Source organism: Microcaecilia unicolor, chromosome 3 (assembly GCF_901765095.1).
Source record: "Microcaecilia unicolor chromosome 3, aMicUni1.1, whole genome shotgun sequence".
NCBI classification, from domain to species: domain Eukaryota; kingdom Metazoa; phylum Chordata; class Amphibia; order Gymnophiona; family Siphonopidae; genus Microcaecilia; species Microcaecilia unicolor.
In genome coordinates this window covers 310863516-310883976 of record NC_044033.1, presented here as the reverse complement: position 1 = coordinate 310883976, position 20461 = coordinate 310863516, and the positions used below count along the sequence as shown (strand labels likewise).

The 20461-nt window shown below is 47.7% G+C and overlaps 1 protein-coding gene across 2 annotated transcripts in view; it reads left to right on the top strand.

The window, feature by feature from the left end:
* NCKAP1L (NCK associated protein 1 like) overlaps nucleotides 1-20461 on the top strand; it is a 338352-nt gene that overhangs the window by 234776 nt on the left and 83115 nt on the right. For both annotated transcript variants that reach the window (XM_030198309.1, XM_030198310.1), the window contains exons 23-25: nucleotides 1184-1281; nucleotides 19255-19348; nucleotides 19964-20046. In XM_030198309.1, coding sequence (XP_030054169.1) covers nucleotides 1184-1281; nucleotides 19255-19348; nucleotides 19964-20046 — 275 coding nt within the window. The remainder of the gene's footprint in view (nucleotides 1-1183; nucleotides 1282-19254; nucleotides 19349-19963; nucleotides 20047-20461) is intronic.

Genomic DNA, 20461 nt, shown 5'->3' with positions numbered 1-20461 from the left:
TCCCCCCCCCCCCCCAGTTTCAGGGACGGCTGGAGATCCGGTGGGTCTCCAGCCCCCCCTAACTCCCTTCAACATATGCACCCAGTCCCTGGTGACCCAGTGGGCAACCAAGCTCCCCCCCCAGCGACAGGGGGGCTGGAGATTCGCTGGACCGCTGGTCCCCCCTCGATCCCCCCCAATGATCCGCCCCTAGGTTCAGGGAGGTCTAGAGATCCAGTGGGTCTCCAGCCCCCCCAACTCCCCAGCAAAGGAACCCTGGTGGTCCAGTGATCAATCCGCTCCCCCTCTCCCTGCCTGCCCACTCCCTTCTCCCTACCCCCCTACCTTGTGGGTCGGAGGAGGGAGGTAGCCTGCCTCCTTCCTCTTCCTTCGACGCCGCAAAATGGCGGCGCCCAGCCCTGCCCAGTGTGTCCTGGAATGCGCTGGGCGGGGCTACATACCATATAAGGGAGGTTCTCCCTTATATGGTGTCTCCAGCCCCCCCAACCCCCCAGGGACCCTTTGCTGGGGGGTTGGGGGGCTGGAGACCCACCGGATCTCCAGCCCTCCCTGAACCTAGGGGGGGATCGTCTGGGGGGGACCGGCGGTCCAGCAGACCTCCAGTCCCCCTGTTGCTGGGGGGGGGATTGGTTGCCCACTGGGCCACCAGGGACTGGGTGCACATGTTGAGGGGAGTTGGGGGGGGCTAGAGACCCACCGGATCTCCAGCCCTCCTTGAACCTGAGGGGGGATCATCGGGGGGACTGGAGGTCCGCCGGACCTCCAGCCCCCATTGCTTGGGGCAGGGGTAGTTGGGGCCTGGTGGTCCCATGGACCTCCAGCCCCTGTGTTTGACAGGTTTGGGCTTTTGACAGCCCAGACCTGTCAAACAAGTGCGGGAGGATTGTGCTGAGCGCATGCTCAGGCACAATTCTCCCACACTTCTACCCCACGATTAGAGATAATTGCATGCTTAAATTTGCATGCAATTATCTCTGATCATAGGTGATCATCTGTCTGTGAGAGACTTTGGAGAGGTGGAGCAAAATCATGATGGAATCCCTTTGATTATTTATCACCATTACATTCCTGTAACACTGTGGAACCTCTGTTCTGTTGTATAGTCCTGTGCTTGGGGGCTGAACAAACACCAGCAATCTGTTAACAGGATGGTTGTCTGCCTCTTCTTTTTAATCCTCCACAGAAATGCGAGCATTAGCCGAGCTAATTGGCCCCTATGGAATGAAGTTCCTAAGTGAGAACCTTATGTGGCACATCACTTCACAAGTCGTTGAATTAAAGGTATTTATCCACCTTCGCACCAGCCTAAGCAGTCATAATGGTGTATGTGAGATAATCAGTTTTTTTCTACTTAGACTCAGGCAGGCTGATTCAACATTATAGTGTCCATTGAAGGCAGCCCACTTCAGGCAATCCACATTTGAACAATTAAAGTATGCATGTCATTCTAGCACAGTGTTTTCCAAGTCCTGTCCTGGAGTACCCCCTGCCAGTCAGGTTTTCAGGATATCCACAGTGAAAGGGAAAGGGAATAGGACTTGATATTCCACCTTTCTGTGTTTTTTTTTTTTTTTTTTGCAACTACAAAGTGGTTTACATAGTATATACAGGTACTTATTTGTACCTGGGGTAATGGAGGAATAAGTTCCATAACGGAACATTGTAAGCCACATTGAGCTTGTTTGCTTAATTCTATTATGTCATCCTATTCTCTATGTAACACCAAATATATCTTTTACTCTGGAATGGCGATTGCCATAACGGAACATTGTAAGCCACTTTGAGCCTGCAAATATGTGGGAAAATGTGGGATACAAATGCAACAAACAAATAAATAAGTGACTTGCCCAGAGTCGCAAGGAGCTGCAGTGGGAATTGAACTTAGTTCCCCAGGATCAAAGTCCACTGCACTAACCACTAGGCTACTCCTCTACTGTTTTTTTTGGCATATAATAGAGGCAGTGTATGCAAATCAAGTTCATGCATATTCGTTGGGATATCCTGGAAACCCGACTGGCAAGGGGGTACTCCAAGACTGGACTTGAGAAACACTGCTCTACAGGGAGGCAAGCTCTACACAGCCTCCACTGATTGTATTCAAACTTGATAAAGAACAAATGGGAAATGCATGCAGATCATGGTTCATGGAATTCTTTTCAATCCCTCTGCGTGTAGGTGTGTATTTGTGTGTGCGCATGTGCACACTTGTGTTTCCTGTGTGTGCGCGCACATGTGTGCAGGCTTGGATTTAGGCATAAGCAATGTAGGCAGCTACCTGTACTGCCAACTCACAGGAGCTGGAGTGTTACTGCCAATGACCCATGCTTCATTTGGGTCCCATGCTGCAACCTTGTCGAGCAATCCAGTCTCTAAGCAGTGGCAGAACCATATCCACTTCCAAAATTCAACATGGAGTCTGTAAGCCCTTGTGCTCAGAGAAGACTCGTGGTACCCAGATCCCTCCTCTTGAATGTGGAAGAGGAGGTGGGGTGCTGCAGGACCTGTCAGAACACCAGAGCTCTCAGGTCCATGCTGAATTTTTTTGAAGTGGGAAAAGAGCACTGGGAAATATGTAAGCGGTGATGCCAGGAGAGCACAGGATTGGGAAGGGGTGGACCTCTTTCCCCCTACCCCCCCCCCCCCCAGTTGCTTATGGATGCTCACCATGCAGATGTGTCTTTGCATGTGTGTATGTTTGTGTGTGTATCTGTGTTGAATCTGTGTGACCTAAAGGACAGAGAGGGGGAGGTTTAAAACAAGCAGTACAGCAGCATAGACGGAGGCAATTTTTGAGTGGGCCAACAGGTAGGTTGAGTGGACACATATTACCTCTTCCTCCCTGCTCCCCTTTGAAATTTAAAAATTAAATACCTTAGCTGGCAGATACCCCCAAGCTCCACCAGCTTGTAGACATCTGCAGCCCGCTGACCTGTGTTTAAAAAACTGTGGTAGTCAGTGGCAGCACTCCAAAACTAGCACCCCAAGCATGCTCAGTTTTCATGCATGACCTGAACATGTACGAGAACTGAGCATGTCTGCAATACCACTGTGGGCAGCTTGGCACGGGTGGGGATCCCCTCCAGCTATATGAATGGGGCGCAGAGGATTGCAAACTTTTTAAAAGAGAAAAACCCCAAACCTGCCATTGACCTGCCCCTTTTCTGTCCCAAACAAATACCTGCAGTGAGGGCAGAAGTGCAGGATTCAGTGACTGCAGGCTGCATTGAAAGCAGGTGGTGGGTGTGTAGTAACACAGGGTGCACTCTTCAGCCCCATTAAGCCATGCATCCCTTCACATTCCCTCAACATACATATGCTTCTTCCATACAGTATTAAATCCAAACATATATTCTGCATCCACAGAACCATTTATCCCCCTTCCCCAACAATTGATGTAGAGCAGATCTAGGACATTTCTCTATAAAACTTGCCATACAATAATATTTGTTTTTAATGTAATCTCAATATCAGCAACAAACTCTCTCAGTACCAGGTATATTATGAAGTAATGTTAAACAATTTTAAAAATTCACTAAGGACCTAGAGCAAATCTACCTTTCCAGAATAATTCTAAAATTCACATAACAAGGACCCTACATAGTAAAAGGCAGCACCATAAATATGCAATTGGCCTTAGAACATCAGTACACCTACTGGGAAAAACCAAGGAGATTGGATAAAACAGGAGACGAAGTGAGCCTATCTAGTCCATTGTATGAGCTGAAGCCAGTAGACGGAGCTTGCCTGCAGTAGGTGGAGCTTGGTGCAATTTTACTACACCCAAAACAATAGCAAATGCTATTGAAAGCAATAGCGAAAGATTATTAGAATAAGGGACTGCCTATGTGTGGTCAATCTGTAACAAGTCTAAAGCTGTTTCAGTTGGATAGGCTATGCCTGAAAAGGTGGAGGACAAAAGATTTTGTTTTTTTTCTTCTTCTTTTTTTTTTTTTTACTTATCTGACCACTTTTTAATTTTTTTTAAAGTTTCCCATATCCTATATAATAATTCTCACCTCCAACAGGATGTGCCTGGGACCGTGCCTGCCGGAAGTGGTCTGCTAGGCAGGCACGCACTGACCTCAGTGACATCAGTGACAGACAATTTGGCAAAGCAAAACAATCTGAGTGCTGGCCATTAGGACACAGGGTTGATAGGAGAGTTTTAAAAGACTGAAGGAACCAAAAGTGTTAAATGGGGGGAGGGGGGAGTTCTGAACGACTGAAAGACATGAACATTTGGGAAAGGAAAACAATCTGAATGCTGGCCATTAGAACACAGGGTAGATAGGAGAGTTTTAAAAGACTGAAGGAAACAAAAGTGTTAAACTGGAGAAGGTGGGGGGAGTTGTGAATGACTGAAAGACATGTAAATTTGGGACAGGAAAACAATCTCAGTGCTGGCCATTAGCACACAGGGTACATAGGAGAGTTTTAAAAGACTGAAGGAACCAAAAGTGTTCGGGGGGGGGGGGGGGGGGGGGGGGGCAAGTTCTGAATGAATGAAAGAAATGAAAATTTACGAGAGGAACACAATCTGAATGCCGGGCATTTGTACACAAGGTAGATAGGACACTTTTTAAAACAAAATGAAGGACATGAAAGTATTACATCTTGGGGGAGGGGTGAGGAGGAAAGCAGTGGGGTATCCGGATACTGGGCGTTAGGGCCACGGGGGTACATAGACTTTTGAAAGCCTTAAGGAACCCAAAGTGTGGGAAGGAGGAGGAAAAGGAGGGGAGGGAACGGGGTGAGGGGGCATTAGGAACAGGGGAGGGGACCCTGTCACACACTCTCATTCTCACACAGACAGTCTCACTCTGTCACACACCTGCACATTCACTCTGGCTCTCTCTCTCAAACACACACACTCCCAGGAAAACCTTGCTAGCGCCTGTTTCATTCCTTCCAGAAAAGGGCCTTTTTTACTAGTGTAGATATAAATATCATGAAATAACAATTGAATATCACTAAAACAGCTTCAAAAATTATGGGAGCTGGTGGAAACAGCAATTATAAGCTCTGTTTTTATGTGCTCATTTTTCTGCACTGTTATATACAATACAGATGGCCAAATTTCAGTGAAGATATCCTGTTTCTTGATGGGTTCATCTTAACTGTTGTGGTAATCTGCCTTGGGAAGCCTGGTCAAAACATGGAAGCTAATTAGGTCAAGCTCTGTTTCCATGATGATGGAATATATTAAATTGCCCCATGTAAGCCGCATTGAGCCTGCCATGAGTGGGAAAGCGCGGGGTACAAATGTAACAAAAAAAAATTTAAATGGAAGTAGAATTAAACTCTCCTTTCATTGTGGCACATGGAATCAAATATTCATCTGTTTTGTAGAAATTTACCTTTTAGATACACAAATGGATTATTCTGTTTTGAACATGTTTCAGGGGCAAGTGGTTTTATAAGTCAAAATAAAAATAAATATTTTATTTCATGCAGATCTAATTTCTTTAGACATAACTAAATAGGCTATAAGCCCCTAATGTAGTCCATTGATTTTCTTATATATAAGTGGTGAACTGGATTAGGAACTGGTTGACGGGCAGATGCCAGAGGGTGGTGGTAAATGGAGTTCGCTCAGAGGAGGGAAAGGTGAGTAGTGGAGTGCCTCAGGGATCGGTGCTGGGGCCCATTCTGTTCAATATATTTGTGAGTGACATTGCCGAAGGGTTACAAGATAAAGTTTGCCTTTTTGCAGATGACACCAAGATTTACTACTACTACTACTACTTAACATTTCTAGAGCGCTACTAGGGTTACCCAGCGCTGTACAACGTAAACAAAGAAGGACCGTCCCTGCTCAAAGGAGCTTACAATCTAAAGAACGAAATGTCAAGTTGTGCAGTCTAGATTTCCTGTGTAGAGGCTAGGTGCCGAAGGCGACATTGAAGAGATGGGCTTTAAGCAGAGATTTGAAGATGGGGAGGGAGGGGGCCTGATGTATGGGCTCGGGGAGTTTGTTCCACGCGTGGGGTGAGGCGAGGCAGAAAGGGCGGAGCCTGGAGTTGGCGGTGGTGGAGAAGGGTACTGAAAGGAAGGATTTGTCTTGAGAGCGGAGGTTACGGGTAGGAATGTAAGGGGAGATGAGGGTTGAGAGGTAAGGAGGGGCTGCAGATCGAGTACATTTGTAGGTTAGTAGCAGAAGCTTGAATTGAATGCGGTACCTGATCGGAAGCCAATGAAGTGACTTGAGGAGAGGGGTGATGTGAGTGTATCGGTTCAAGCGGAAGATAAGACGTGCAGCAGAGTTCTGAACGGACTGAAGGGGGGATAGGTGGCTAAGTGGGAGACCAGTGAGGAGTAGGTTGCAGTAGTCAAGGCGAGAGGTAATGAGAGAGTGGATGAGAGTTCGGGTGGTGTGCTCAGAGAGGAAAGGGCGGATTTTGCTAATGTTATAGAGGAAGAAGCGACAGGTCTTGGCTAACTGCTGGATGTGCGCAGAGAAGGAGAGGGAGGAGTCGAAGATGACACCGAGGTTGCGGGCAGATGCGACGGGGACGATGAGGGTGTTATCAACTGAGATAGAGAGTGGAGGTAGAGGAGAAGTGGGTTTGGGTGGGAAGACAAGAAGTTCGGTCTTGGCCATGTTCAGTTTCAGGTGGCGGTTGGACATCCAGCCAGCAATGTCGGATAAGCAGGCCGATACTTTGGCCTGGGTTTCCGCAGTGATGTCAGGTGTGGAGAGATAAAGCTGGGTGTTGTCGGCATAAAGATGATACTGGAAGCCATGAGACGAGATCAGGGAGCCCAGGGAAGAGGTGTAGATAGAGAAAAGAAGGGGTCCAAGGACAGAACCCTGAGGGACTCCAACAGAGAGCGGGATAGGGGTGGAGGAAGAGCCATGAGAGTGTACTCTGAAGGTACGATGGGAGAGATAAGAGGAGAACCAGGAGAGGACAGCGCCCTGGAACCCAAAAGAGGACAGTGTGTCAAGAAGTAAGTTGTGATTGACAGTGTCAAAAGCGGCGGATAGGTCGAGGAGAATGAGGATGGAGTAATGACCTTTGGATTTGGCGAGAAACAGGTCATTACAGACTTTGGATAATGCCGTTTCTGTTGAGTGAAGTGGGCGAAAGCCAGATTGAAGCGGATCAAGGATGGTATGAGAGGCGAGAAAATCAATGCAGCGGCTGTGAATGGCGCGTTCAAGTATTTTGGAGAGGAAGGGTAGGAGGGAGATGGGGCGGTAGTTGGAGGGACACGTAGGGTCAAGTGAAGGTTTTTTGAGGAGAGGTGTGACAACAGCATGCTTGAAGGTGTCAGGGACAGTCGCGGTGGAGAGAGAGAGGTTGAGGATATGACAGATGGGAGGGGTGATAGTAGGAGAGATGGTGATAAGTAAGTTGGTGGGGATGGGGTCTGAGGAACAGGTGGTAGATTTCGAGGAGGAGAGAAGATGGGCGGTTTCCTCTTCAGTGATATCAGGAAAGGAGGAGAAGGAGGCCTGGGTTTTTTGGTTGAGGCAGTGGGTGATAGGAAGAAGAGGAGGAGACGGTTTAGTGGTGAATTCGAGGTTGATCTTCTGGACCTTGTCGCGGAACTAGTCAGCTAGTGATTGAGGAGAGAGTGGGGGGGGGGGGGGGTGGGAGCGGAGGGCACTTTGAGGAGGGAGTTGAGGGTGGCAAAGAGACGACGAGAGTTAGAGCTGAGGGAGTTAGTCAAGTGAGTGTAGTAGTCCTGTTTGGCAAGGAATAGGGAGGACTGGAAGGAGGATAGCATGAATTTGTAGTGAATGAAGTCAGTATGGGTGCGAGATTTCCTCCATAGGCGTTCAGCCGATCGGGAGCAGGAGCGAAGGTAACGGGTGCAAGGGTTAAGCCAGGGCTGGGGATTAGTGCGCCTTGTGGGACGGGAAACAGATGGTGCAAGGGTGTCTAGGGCGGAGGAGAGAGTGGCATTGTACTTGGAAACAGCCTTGTCGATGGACTCGGAGGACGTGATGGACGGGAGGAGATCAGAGATACTAGCGGATAAGGTGGGGGGTCAACAGCCTGGAGATTCCTGGAGGTCGTGGTTAGTGTTGGGCGGGACTGATGGGGAGGGTGATGAAGTGTGAATGTGATCAGGTGATGGTCAGAAATGGGAAGAGCAGAGACGCAGAGATTAGAGGGCGAGCAGGTAGAGGAGAGGACGAGATCAAGACAGTGTCCAGATTTGTGAGTAGGGGTGGTGGAGCTCAGTTGGAGGTTGAAGGAGGAAGTTAGGGTGAGGAATTGAGAAGCGTATGAGTCGGTTGGGTTATCAGTGTGTATGTTGAAGTCACCAAGAATGAGGGATGGGGATGAGGGCTCCAGAAAAACGGAGAGCCAGGCATCAAAATCAGTAAGGAAGGAAGGGAGGGACTTATCAGGGGGGCGGTAGATGACTGCAACTCGGAGAGGCAGCGGGTAGAATAGACGGATTGAATGGACTTCAAAGAATGAGAAGCAGTGAGACTGTGGTAGGAGGAGGGGTTGAAAGCTGCAGGAGGGCGAAAGTAGTAGGCCAACGCCGCCACCGCGGCAAGTTGTGCGGGGCGAATGGGAGAAATGGTAGCCTCCGTGGCAAAGGGCTGCGACTGAGGCAGAGTCGTCAGGGGTGAGCCAGGTTTCGGTTAGGGCGAGCAGATGGAGGGAATGGGAGATGAAGAGATCATGGGTTAAGGTAAGTTTGTTGCAGATTGAGTGGGCATTCCACAGGGCACACGAGAAGGGGAGGGAAGAAGGGGGGAGGAGGGGAATGGAGATGAGATTGGAGATATCGCGGGAACGTTTGCATAGATGAGATGGGGATGAGGGCATGTGTGGTGGACCTGGGTTAGGGTTAATGTCTCCCGCGGATAGCAGGAGAAGGAGCAAGAGAGAGCGGAGAAGGGTGGGGGAGGTAGGGCGCTGAAGGCGATGAAGGCAAGATGCACAGAGGAGGAATGGGAAGGGTTCATGGCAGGAAGAAGGTGTTGGAGGTTGAGAGCTAGGAAGGAGGAGGAGGACAGTAGGGATGGTGAGGTGGAGGGGGATAGGGGTAGGTAGGGTATTGCAGTAGTGGGCAGGACGGGGGGGGCGGGTGGGTAGTGAGTTCGTGTGGTAGAGAGCGGAGGGAGGGGGAAGAGATTGGGGAGGGATAGGGTGAGGAATAGAATGTGAAAGGGGGCCATAGGTAGTGACAGAGGTAGGGAGTGAGTGAGGAGGCAAGTTGGACAAGCTGGTGGGGTGGTGCAAGCTGATGCAGATGGACTGGAAGCTGGATCAGGCGGGCAGGAGCAAGCTAGTGCAGATGGACTGGATCGAGCAGGGGAAGCTGGATCAGGCTGACTGGGGCAGCAGGATTAGGTGAGCTGGAACAGCAGGAGCAGAAGGCTGGAGAGCTGGATCAAGCTGACTGGAGTAAGCAGGATTAGGCGGGCTGGAACGGCAGGAGCAGGTGGCTGGAACAAGCAGGAAGAGTTGGTTCCGACGGAGGTTGGAGCAGATGGACTAGGACGAGCAGGAAGAGCTGGATCAGGCGGGCTGGAGCAAGCTGGGGTAGGCGGGCTGGAACAGCTGGAGAGGCAGTGCACAGGACCACGGTCGACCAGTGCAGCAGACTACTACCAGCCACGTACGTGGGGGGATTTAGTTGATTGGAGTAGACTGGTGTGACAGTGAGCCAATCCAGACCATTATAGGCAAGGGAGCCGTGCTGATTAATCTCTGTTTCCCAGATCTGCACTGCCGTCATCCAGTACACTCAATACAGTGCATGCAAGTAACATAGTAACATAGTAGATGACGGCAGAAAAAGACCTGCACGGTCCATCCAGTCTGCCCAACAAGACAACATATGTGTAAACCTTACCTTGATTTGTACCTGCCTTATTCAGGGCACAGACCGTACAAGTCTGCGCAGCAGTACTTCCCGCCTCCCAACCACCAGTCCCACATCCCATCACTGGCTTTGGCACAGACCGTATAAGTCTGCTCTCCACTATACTCGCCTCCCAACCACCAACCTCCTCTTCCCCCCACCTGCTCCGCCCCCCAATTTCAGCTAGGCTTCTGAGGATCCATTCCTTCTGCACAGGATTCCTTTATGCATATCCCACGCATGTTTGAATTCCGTTACCGTTTTCATCTCCACCACCTCCCGCGGGAGGGCATTCCAAGCATCCACCACCCTCTCCGTGAAAAAATACTTCCTGACATCTTTCCTGAGGCTGCCCCCCTTCAACCTCATTTCATGTCCTCTCGTTCTACCGCCTTCCCATCTCCGGAAAAGATTTGTTTGCGGATTAATACCTTTCAAATATTTGAACGTCTGTATCATATCACCCCTGTTCCTCCTTTCCTCCAGGGTATACATGTTCAGGTCAGCAAGTCTCTCCTCATACGTCTTGGAACGCAAATCCTGTACCATTCTCGTAGCTTTTCATTGCATCGCTTTCAATTTTTTTAACATCCTTCGCAAGGTACGGCCTCCAAAACTGAACACAATACTCCAGTTGGGGCCTGACCAACGACTTGTACAGGGGCATCAACACTTCCTTTCTTCTGCTGATCACACCTCTCTCTATACAGCCTAGCAACCTTCTCGCTACAGCCACCGCCTTGTCACACTGTTTCGTCGCCTTCAGATCCTCGGATACTATCACCCCAAGATCCCTCTCCCCCTCAGTACCTATCAGACTCTCACCGCCTAACACATAAGTCTCTCTTGGGTTTCTACTCCCTAAGTGCATCACTTTGCATTTCTTCGCATTGAATTTTAATTGCCAAACCTTAGACCATTCTTCTAGCTTCCTCAGATCCTTTTTCATGCTTTCCACTCCCTCCCGGGTGTCCACTCTGTTACAAATCTTAGTATCATCCGCAAAAGTACAAAGACTATGGGACACTTGAGGAAGTTACATATAAATACTTTTAAAACAAATAGGAGGAAATAGTTAAGCTCTAGAACTCTTTGCTGGAACATGTAGTAACAGCAGTTTGTGTATCTGGGTTTAAAAAAGTCTTTAAGCAGCTGCACTGAGGTTTGATTGATTGAGTGTTTCCTTTATTCTGCACAGCCGTCCTCCAGTTTACTCAAACAGGTTGCAAGTTCAGAACTGTTGCAGGGAGGTTTGATAGGCTAGGAGTGGAAGTGAGCCTATCTAGTCCTTTTGTAAGCAGTGAAGCCTCACTGCAGCGTGATCGTGACCAACCTGGCCTCAGCTGTTTCGGTGGGTCTCCAGTCGTTCCCGATCCGTCCAGGGGTCTGTGGCTTGGTTTCCACTCACCAGGCAACATCCGCTGTTTTTCTCTGACCTGCCCGCTGTCTCGGCGTCGGCATCTCTCCACTCTGGCAACAGAGTGGACACCCCGGAGGGAGTGGAAAACATGAAAAAAGATCTGAAGAAGCTGGAAGAATGGTCTAAGGTTTGGCAATTAAAATTCAATACGAAGAAATGCAAAGTGATGCACTTAGGGAGTAGAAATCCAAGGGAGGCGTATGTGTTAGGTGGGGAGAGCCTGATAGACACGGACAGGGTGAGGGATCTTGGGGTGATAGTATCTGAGGACCTGAAGGCGATGAAACAGTGCGACAAGGCGGTGGCCGTAGCGAGAAGGTTGCTAGGCTGTATAGAGAGAGGTGTGACCAGCAGAAGAAAGGAGGTTTTAATGCCCCTGTATAAGACGTTGGTGAGGCCCCACCTGGAGTATTGTGTTCAGTTTTGGAGGCCGTACCTTGCGAAGGATGTTAAAAAAATGGAAGCGGTGCAAAGAAAAGCTACGAGGATGGTATGGGAGTTGCGTTCCAAGACGTATGAGGAGAGACTTGCTGACCTGAACATGTATACTCTGGAGGAAAGGAGGAACAGGGGTGATATGATACAGACATTCAAATATTTGAAAGGTATTAATCCGCAAACGAATCTTTTCCGGAGATGGGAAGGCGGTAGAACGAGAGGACATGAAATGAGATTGAAGGGGGGCAGACTCAGGAAAGATGTCAGGAAGTATTTCTTCACGGAGAGGGTGGTGAACGTTTGGAATGCCCTCCCGCGGGAGGTGGTGGACATGAAAACGGTAACGGAATTCAAACATGCGTGGGATAGGCATAAAGGAATCCTGTGCAGAAGGAATGGATCCACAGAAGCTTAGCTGAAATTGGGTGGCGGGGGGAAGAGGGGTTGGTGGTTGAGAGGCTAGGATAGGGGAGGGCAGACTTATACGGGGACTGTGCCAGAGCCGGTGATGGGAGGCGGGACTGGTGGTTGGGAGGCGGGAAATACTGCTGGACAGACTTATACGGTTTGTGCCCTGAAAAAGACAGGTACAAATCAAGGTAAGGTATACACATATGAGTTTATCGTGGGCAGACTAGATGGACCGTGCAGGTCTTTTTCTGCCGTCATCTACTATGTTACTATGTTACCATGTTATATTTTGTTCTTGTGATGACTTATACTGTGCTAAAACAGAAATCTCTATCTGGTTGATAACAAAAGGAGTTCATTGTGAATACTATCCACCCTACCCTAAAATGTTGTTTTGTGACTGTACATGAGGAATTGTGATATTGAATTAATAAGTGTGTATTTGTGTCCCTAATCATGCATCCAAAGTGTATATAATCCTTTCAAGAAATCCAGTTAATCATTTAACATATTAGTGGAACATAACCACAGAGGCATGGTATAGTCGCATTTTCAATATGGTAATGCTAGGGCCCAGCTAAGGAACAAGTTATTTTGAGTTAGCCTTCACTGGACCAAACTTGCTTTCCTTGTGCCATCACAAGGTGGAGGATAAAGGATTTTTATTTTTTACATTTGTATTACACATTATCCCAACCAAGGTTGGGTTCAATGTGGCATATACAGTGAGACAGAATAATAGGATTCAGTTATATTATGGGAGCAAATAGATGGATATGTCTGAAACATTTAACAAAGTTGAGATTAGCATATATACCCAACTGGGCATTTAAAAGTTTGTCCTTTAATGATGCCACGTGTTCAGAAATCATAGCCATAAGTATAGGTAGTTATTCAAAGACCATCACATACACACACCAGAACAGGCATCCATCACATTGCAAAAGTAAATAACAACTTCTACAGAGTACATCCAAAATGTAATTTTTATTTCCTAATTTCCATCTTCCAAAATTCCAGGCAGCAGATTTACAGATCAGCAGGACCCAAAGCACACCAAAACAAGTAGTCAGAAAAAACACAGTTTATACCTAATTGTTCAACCACCCTTGGGATTCACATGTAAGGTCTGGATAAATAAATTAAAGCAATCAAAGTTTAAAGCAAATGCCCATATATAATATGCGGTAGCAATAATGAAACAATGATGGAATACTCACATAGGATGGTTCAAAAAAACAAGAAGGCAGACGATCCGCAAAATCCAACTTGGAAGCAAACAAAAGTGGATCAATCAAGGTATGGTATACAACTTTATTCTAAAAAATTGCCCGACACAGTCTGTGTTTCGCCCACTAGGGCTGCGTCAGGGGCTTGAAAATGAAAGCAGGTTCACAACGAAGCAAAAAAAAAAACAAAAAAACAGCAAACTGCGTTCCTCCAAAGCTAACTCAATCCATGCACCTGATGGACGGGCATCATGTGACCACATCAATTAGAAACTGTGTCCGGCGTTTTTTTAGAATAAAGTTGTATACCATACCTTGATTGATCCGCATTTGTTCGTTATACTCACATAGCAGACAGCCTGAACCAACAGATTTATTTTCCACTGAACATAATTAACTTTACATGAACTTGGCGACTAATACTGTGCTGAACTGGACAATGTTGGCACGTTTAGACTGACCCTAGACTTCAGCATGAAGGAAGCTCTGCCCTCACTATTCAATATCTGTCTTTTTAAATAGTAGTAATAAAAAATGTTTATAATATACCACAATCCACAAAACAAAAGGAGCAAGTTCTCAAATGCCATCTTTTTCTTTTGATGTAGGCACAGGAAAAAATTGTTTTAAATGCTCCTAGGTTTCAACCTAATTCATGTTTAATGTGTGATATAAATGTCATAAATAAATAAGTAAATAAATAAATATATATATAGATAGAAACTCTAATGATGAATAGCTGATTCTTATAATATGATGTCTGTTTTAGTGGCCCCTTACCAGGAGAAAAAAAATCTCTGCATGAATATAACAGTGCTAGGGTGTCCCTATAACCAGCACCTCCAAATGAAGCACTGATTATGATTTTTAACAAATTGCTACTCTATCTACGAAAAGTTATTCCATTATTGTACTTCCTCTGTGTATATCCATATACTGCACAAACTAGCATGTTTGAGAATATAAATGAGATTAAATAAAAATACTACCAAACAATAAAGAATGACAACTTGGATGCAGCAGCTCATAGGTTTGCTTGCTTTGTTTTGAGTGTACGGCGATGCAGGCTGTACGAGGAAGGGGAAATAGAGCTTGACCTAATTGGCTTCAGCGTTTTGATGTCACTTCGTCTCCTGTTTTATCTAACCTCCTTGGGTAAAACTGAACAAGTCAGTTTCACAAATCCTTCCCAAAAAACTCCATGCTAACAGAATATCTGGCCTCAGTCACTCACATAGAACACAGATAGACCCTCACCAAATACAAACTAAGGAGCCCTTTTACAAAGCGGCAGTAAGCCAACATGAGCTTACCGCACGCTAATCTGGAGCTATCGCCAGCACAATGCAGGCACCAATGGTAGTTCCAGCCCTGGCATGCACCATTTCCTGCGTTAGGGAAAATTGGCCTGTATTTTTTTGCGTGGCACTAACCCAGCGGTAATCAGGCAGCACCAAATGCTACCCGGTTACTGCCAGGTTAGTGCGGGAGCCCTTGCCACCACCTTAGAGGGTGGCAGTAAGTGCTCCCCCTTGCATGGCCACACAGTAAGAGCAATCTTACCGCACGGCCATGGCTATTTTCACCCTTTTTTTAACTGCTGCGATAAAAAGGGCCTCAGCGTGTGACAAAAACAGCCCCCGCAACTAGCACAGGGCCCTTTTTACTGCAGCTGGGGAAAAGGACCCCTAAGTGACCATAAACTAATTAGAAACATGCAGGCAAAAATTAAATTGAAACCCCAAGAAACCAGACTCTTGCATGCAGTACAAGGCCAGAAAAACAAAAATATTTCCCCTTGTAAGATCCACACCAGCTACAAACTAACCAATCAATATTCAAAGCAATTTAACTGGCCTGTTAAATGACTTGTGTCTGTCTAACCACTGATATTCATTGACTCTTAACCAGATAGTACCGCAGATTCTCCAAGGACAAGCAGGCTGCTTGTTCTCACATGTGGGTCGATATCCGCGTCGGCTCAGGAACCGGCATTTTGCCACCAAAATAAAAACAAAGTTTTGCTAGAGTCTTCAAGTGCGCGAATCGGCTAGTTCGTTTTAGTTTTCTTTTATTTGTTCGCAGTGCAACCGGACTATCTCAGGTACTGATACCCACGCCTGGTGTATCCAGTGCCTTGGGCCCGACCATAGCCCAGCCGCTTGTAGTCTGTATGTTTGTATGAAGAAACGGACTCAAGCGTCTCGAGAAGCCCAACGAGAAAAACTTTTTGGGGCTCAGTCCGGTCCTTCGACGTCAACATTGACATCGGTACCGAGGTCGGCGGCGTCGGCATCAAGATCAACGTCGGGAAGAAAGTTAATGGCTGCTGAGAGACCAACTCGCGCTGGGAGCAGTGAAGCGTCAAGTGGGTCTCCACTTGCCTTGAGGCCTCCTGTTATGCAGGCCCCTCGGCCTTCATCAGACCTGGCCCTAAGGAGACGTGAGGATTCCACGTCTTCCTCATCGGTACCGAGGAGTCTCGATGACGGGCGTCAAGCGAAGGCGAAGAAGCACCGTCATCGTTCTCCTTTGACACACGGTACCGGGAGCTCCAGGGCATCGAGAGAGTCGGCACCCGAGAAGCATTGGCTCCGAGAGGATCGCTCCCCCTCGATACAGGAGGTGCCGATGCGTCGGTCTCCCAGTAGCCTGGTCCCTGTTCCTGAGATTCCACGGATTCTGACACCGCCTGTCCCATCGACCCCGTAGCCTTCTCTGATGGCGGCTCTCGACGAGCGCATCTGGGCCTTGTCTCCAGAACTTCTGGAAGGGCTGCTATGACAGTCAGCTTCGGTGTCAGGGGTGTTTGCGCCTTCTGTACCTGCTGCTGCAGCGGTGTCTGGCCCTTTGCCTGCGGTGAGGTCCCCGATCGTGATGCTGCTTGCGGCATCCACGTCGGCTGCCACCCAGGTCGACTCCCCTTCGACGTCGGTGGAGGGAGCTTCGCCGCAGTCGGACCGGGCATCGGCCTCTCGACATCGCCATAGAGGACATCGTTCCTCGACGTCGAGGCAGGTTCAGTGTCAAAGCACCTTAACTCAGGTTCTGTCCAATACTGAGCAGGAGCGTTCGTGGGAGTCAGAAGAGGATCCCAGGTACTTCTCTTCTGATGAGTCCTTTGGGATTCCCTCTGATCCTTCCCCTCCGCCAGAAAGGAGCCTATCTCCACCGGAGAGTCTGTCCTTTTCCTCTTTTGTCTGGGAAATGGCTACGGCTATTCCCTTCCGTGTGGAAGTTGAGGATGAGCCCAGGACTGAGATGCTCGAGGTCCTGGATTATTCTTCTCCACCTAAAGAGGCTGTGACAGTTCCTTTGCATAAGGTACTGAAGGAAGTCCTTATGCGAAACTGGTCAGCCCCTCTGTCTGGCCCTGTGGTCCCGAAAAAAGCTGAATCCCAGTATTGGATCCACGGTGAACCTGGGTTGGTGAGGTCTCAGTTACCCCACAATTCCATGGTGGTGGACTCCGCCCTCAAGAGAGCCAGGAGTACTAGAGACTATGCTTCGGTGCCCCCAGGCAGAGAGGCTAGAACTCTTGATTCTTTTGGGAGGAAGCTGTTCACGAGCATGCACTTGCGGGACTCAATACGGCAACTGTCGGGCTTGGTTGATGCACTCCCTACAGAGCTAGCCGAGCCTTTTCACCAGGTGGTCAGGCAGCAGACGGCATGTCGAAAGTTCCTGGCCAGGGGTACATTTGACACTTTTGACGTGGCATCCAGAGTTGCTGCTCAAGGTATAGTGATGCGCAGATTCTCATGGCTGCGTGTCTCTGACCTGGATCATTCTGTCCAGCAGCAAATGGCGGATGTTCCTTGCCGGGGGGGATAATCTTTTTGGTGAAAAAGTAGAGGATCTGGTTGATCAAATTAAGAAGCATATTGATGCTATGGATTCTCTCTCCCACCGGATGTCTTCTGCTACTGCCTCCTCATCTAGGGTTTTTTTTGGCGGGAGGAGGAGTGCTCCCTATTCCTATTCTAGGCATAGGTACACTCCTGCTTCTCAGCAGCCTGCCCAGCCTCAACCCCAGTGCTCTCGTTCTCGTCAACAGCATGCGACTAAGGCCCATACTGCCCCTCAGCAAAAGCAAGGGACGGGCTTCTGACTGGCTCCAATAAAAGTGTCCATACCGGACGACGTACCGGTTGGAGGGAGGATGATATTTTTTTAACCAACGGTGGCCTCATTACCCAGAATGAGGGGTCACTTCTACATCTCAACCTCCAGTCCATACACTGTTATTAAGGTAAACTTAGTGAAATCTACTGTGGGTCCCTGGGAGTAAGTTGCATGGAATATAACTATGTTTGTCAGACTATGGCAGTTCTTATATTCTTACAAACCCAGGCATTATGTATTTCTGTAAAGTGACTAAGCAGTGAAGCCACTCAGGTAGCATAATTGAGGTGTACAGAGCTGAATGGTGTGATCAAGTAGGAGGGGCCAAGAAGTATGAGCACTTCTAGAAAGCATTGTGTCTTACCTGGAATTCAAGATTTCAGCTTTGTTCTCAATCCAGAATCTTACTGGCCAGTATTCAAATTCAGGGGCAACCCAAGGCAATCTGCCACCGGAGGCAGAGATGAGATGCAGCCCCCGACCCCGCTGTCACTCCCACCGCCGCCCTCGCCCAGTCTAGTGTCTCCCCACTTCCCTCCTCAACCCTCTTTCCTGCGTTTATCTTATTTTATTCTTTTCCAAAAGGCAGCAGTGGCAGCAGCAGCAATTCCCATAGGCTACCTTGCCGCGGTGCCGCTGGCACTGGCCTCTTTGCTCTACTGCATCCTGCCTCTCAGGAAACAGGAAGTTACATCAAGAGGAGGGTCGCAGTAGGGAGAAGAGGCTTGTGCCGGCAGCAGGGCAGCCTATGGGAATCACTGCTGCTGCAGCCTTTTGGAAAAGAAAAGAATAAGGTAAACGTGAAAAGAGGGCTCCCTGGAGAGTGCCGTCTGAGGCCCCTGCCTCGTTTGGCCTAATGGTTGGGCCACCACTGTTTAAATCATGTACCAGTGCCTAACCCCCAATATTCAGCAGCACTAAAGCTGGCAGTGCTGCTGAATATCACCTCTGCCCAGCCCTAGAAAATAACAGGCAGGTAAGGGGCGGTATAGGTGGTGGCATAGGGAGGAGCCAGAGGTTATGCGGGTGCTGGCAATATTCAGTGCCAGGACCCGCATAGCCAAGCGGGTTAATTTAGGACAGCTCAAAAGAGGTTGCGGCAGCCATTTGAAAAAGGCAGCAGCAAGGGGCAGGAGCAAGTGAGCTTTGCTTCTGCCCCCATAGTTTATATTTGATAGTTTATTTAAATATTTTCTATACCGCGCAGACTGACCAGCAGAGCTCAACGATTTACAGGCTAGACAAATGATGGAAAGACACTCCAATGTATATGACAGAAAAGGGCAGCAACCATATTAGAAACAGCATAAAATAGAAAAAGCCAAAATAAAAAAATAACTGGCAAAGGTTATCATTTTTAAAAAATGCTGACCGCCACCGGCTGAATGTTGGGGGGTTAATGGTTTCCATGAACATTGTAGACAACTGAATAGAGTCAGAAGGGAGCTTGGACAATGCCATCTCCTTCACCCACAGAGAAAAGTGATATAGCATAATTAGCTTTAGCTGTGCCTCACTACCTGCTTTTGCTGTCTCTGTCTCTGTTGGTTCCGCTGTGTCTCCATCCTAGGGGTCAGAAGGCTCTTGTTCTAAAACTGTTCGCTAGGAGTTGAATTTTTTTTTGTGGTTTGCAATTTTAAAGACCTTTCCAGCTAGGAAAAGATGATGACTCAGGAATTTTACTATCTTTTTGAAGTTCTAGTATGCAATCATAACACCAAACTGCTATGTACATAGAGAATGGCCAGATAATGAGGAAAATTACCATCAGTTTTTTGCTGGGTTCTCTTCTAGAAAATCGTGGTGGAGAACATGGATGTCCTTGTCCAGATACGATCCAACTATGAAAAACCTGAGCAGATGGCAGCTCTGTTGCCTAAGCTGACTTGTAAGTGATATGCTGATGGGGTACCATCCAGGATTGTTAATAGTTTTTCTAAGAGATTATTTTTGTCCCAAGTGTCACAATGCTCCTTCTTTAAGGGACCCCTGTGACCATCATAGTTTTTAGACAAAGCTATTACTAGGACTGTGACTTTTAGAGAAATGTATACTTTCAGCATGTAAACCATTTAGGAAGCTTTCTGACCTGTTTCTAAGATTTGCGTGTGTTTGCATGGTACTATACCTGGGAAGAACAGGCTTGATGAGGCCAAGGTCATTCTATCTGTAGGGCATTGTGCTTGGAATAAAGCTTTTCTGTCTTTGCCCTTTAATTGCTTTGGACCTGGAGTCAGGATTTTGAGTCTTCCCAAATCCCACAAGGGTACCACAGGGTCTCAAAGCCTGCAGGCCTCAAAAGATTAATTTAAAATTAGTGACATTTCCTAATAGTACAATTTTCCCAACATACACAGTTCTCTGATTTGGTCGTATCTTGTGCAGTTCCAATACTCCTGTTACAACCATGGTTTCCTGATGCATATGTTAAGGCAGATAATGCTTTCAGACATTACTGGAGCTCCATGAAACTAATCCTGTCTGTCTGTCTTCACCTTACCAGCCCAAGAGAGCCTGCTGAAAAGGATGACCATCATTGGAGTCATTCTCTCTTTCCGTTCCATGGCACAGGAAGGACTCCAAAAGGTGCGTAAAATTGGTAGATGAAGCTGGGTATAGAGAAAAGGAAAGGGGATAGGATTTGATACACTGCATTTCTGTGGTTACAGTCAAAGTGGTTTGCATACTATATACAGTAACTTATTTTGTACCTGGGGCAATGGAGGGTCAAGTGACTTGCCCACAATCACAAGGAGCTGCAGTGGGAATTGAACCTGGCTTCCCTGGTTCTTAGGCTGCTGCACTAACCATTAGGCTACTCAAGTTCCGCATCACAACCCACAGAGTGGTCCTGTTCTGGGCCTTATTCATTGTCACATTTTTTGGGCAGTTTTAGTTTTGATTTCCATTCTTGTGCTGTTGAATCTTTTTCTGTTGCTTGAAACATGTGAAAATGTATTTTAAAAAACAACAACAACAACATTCCTGTGCTTTAGGCCCA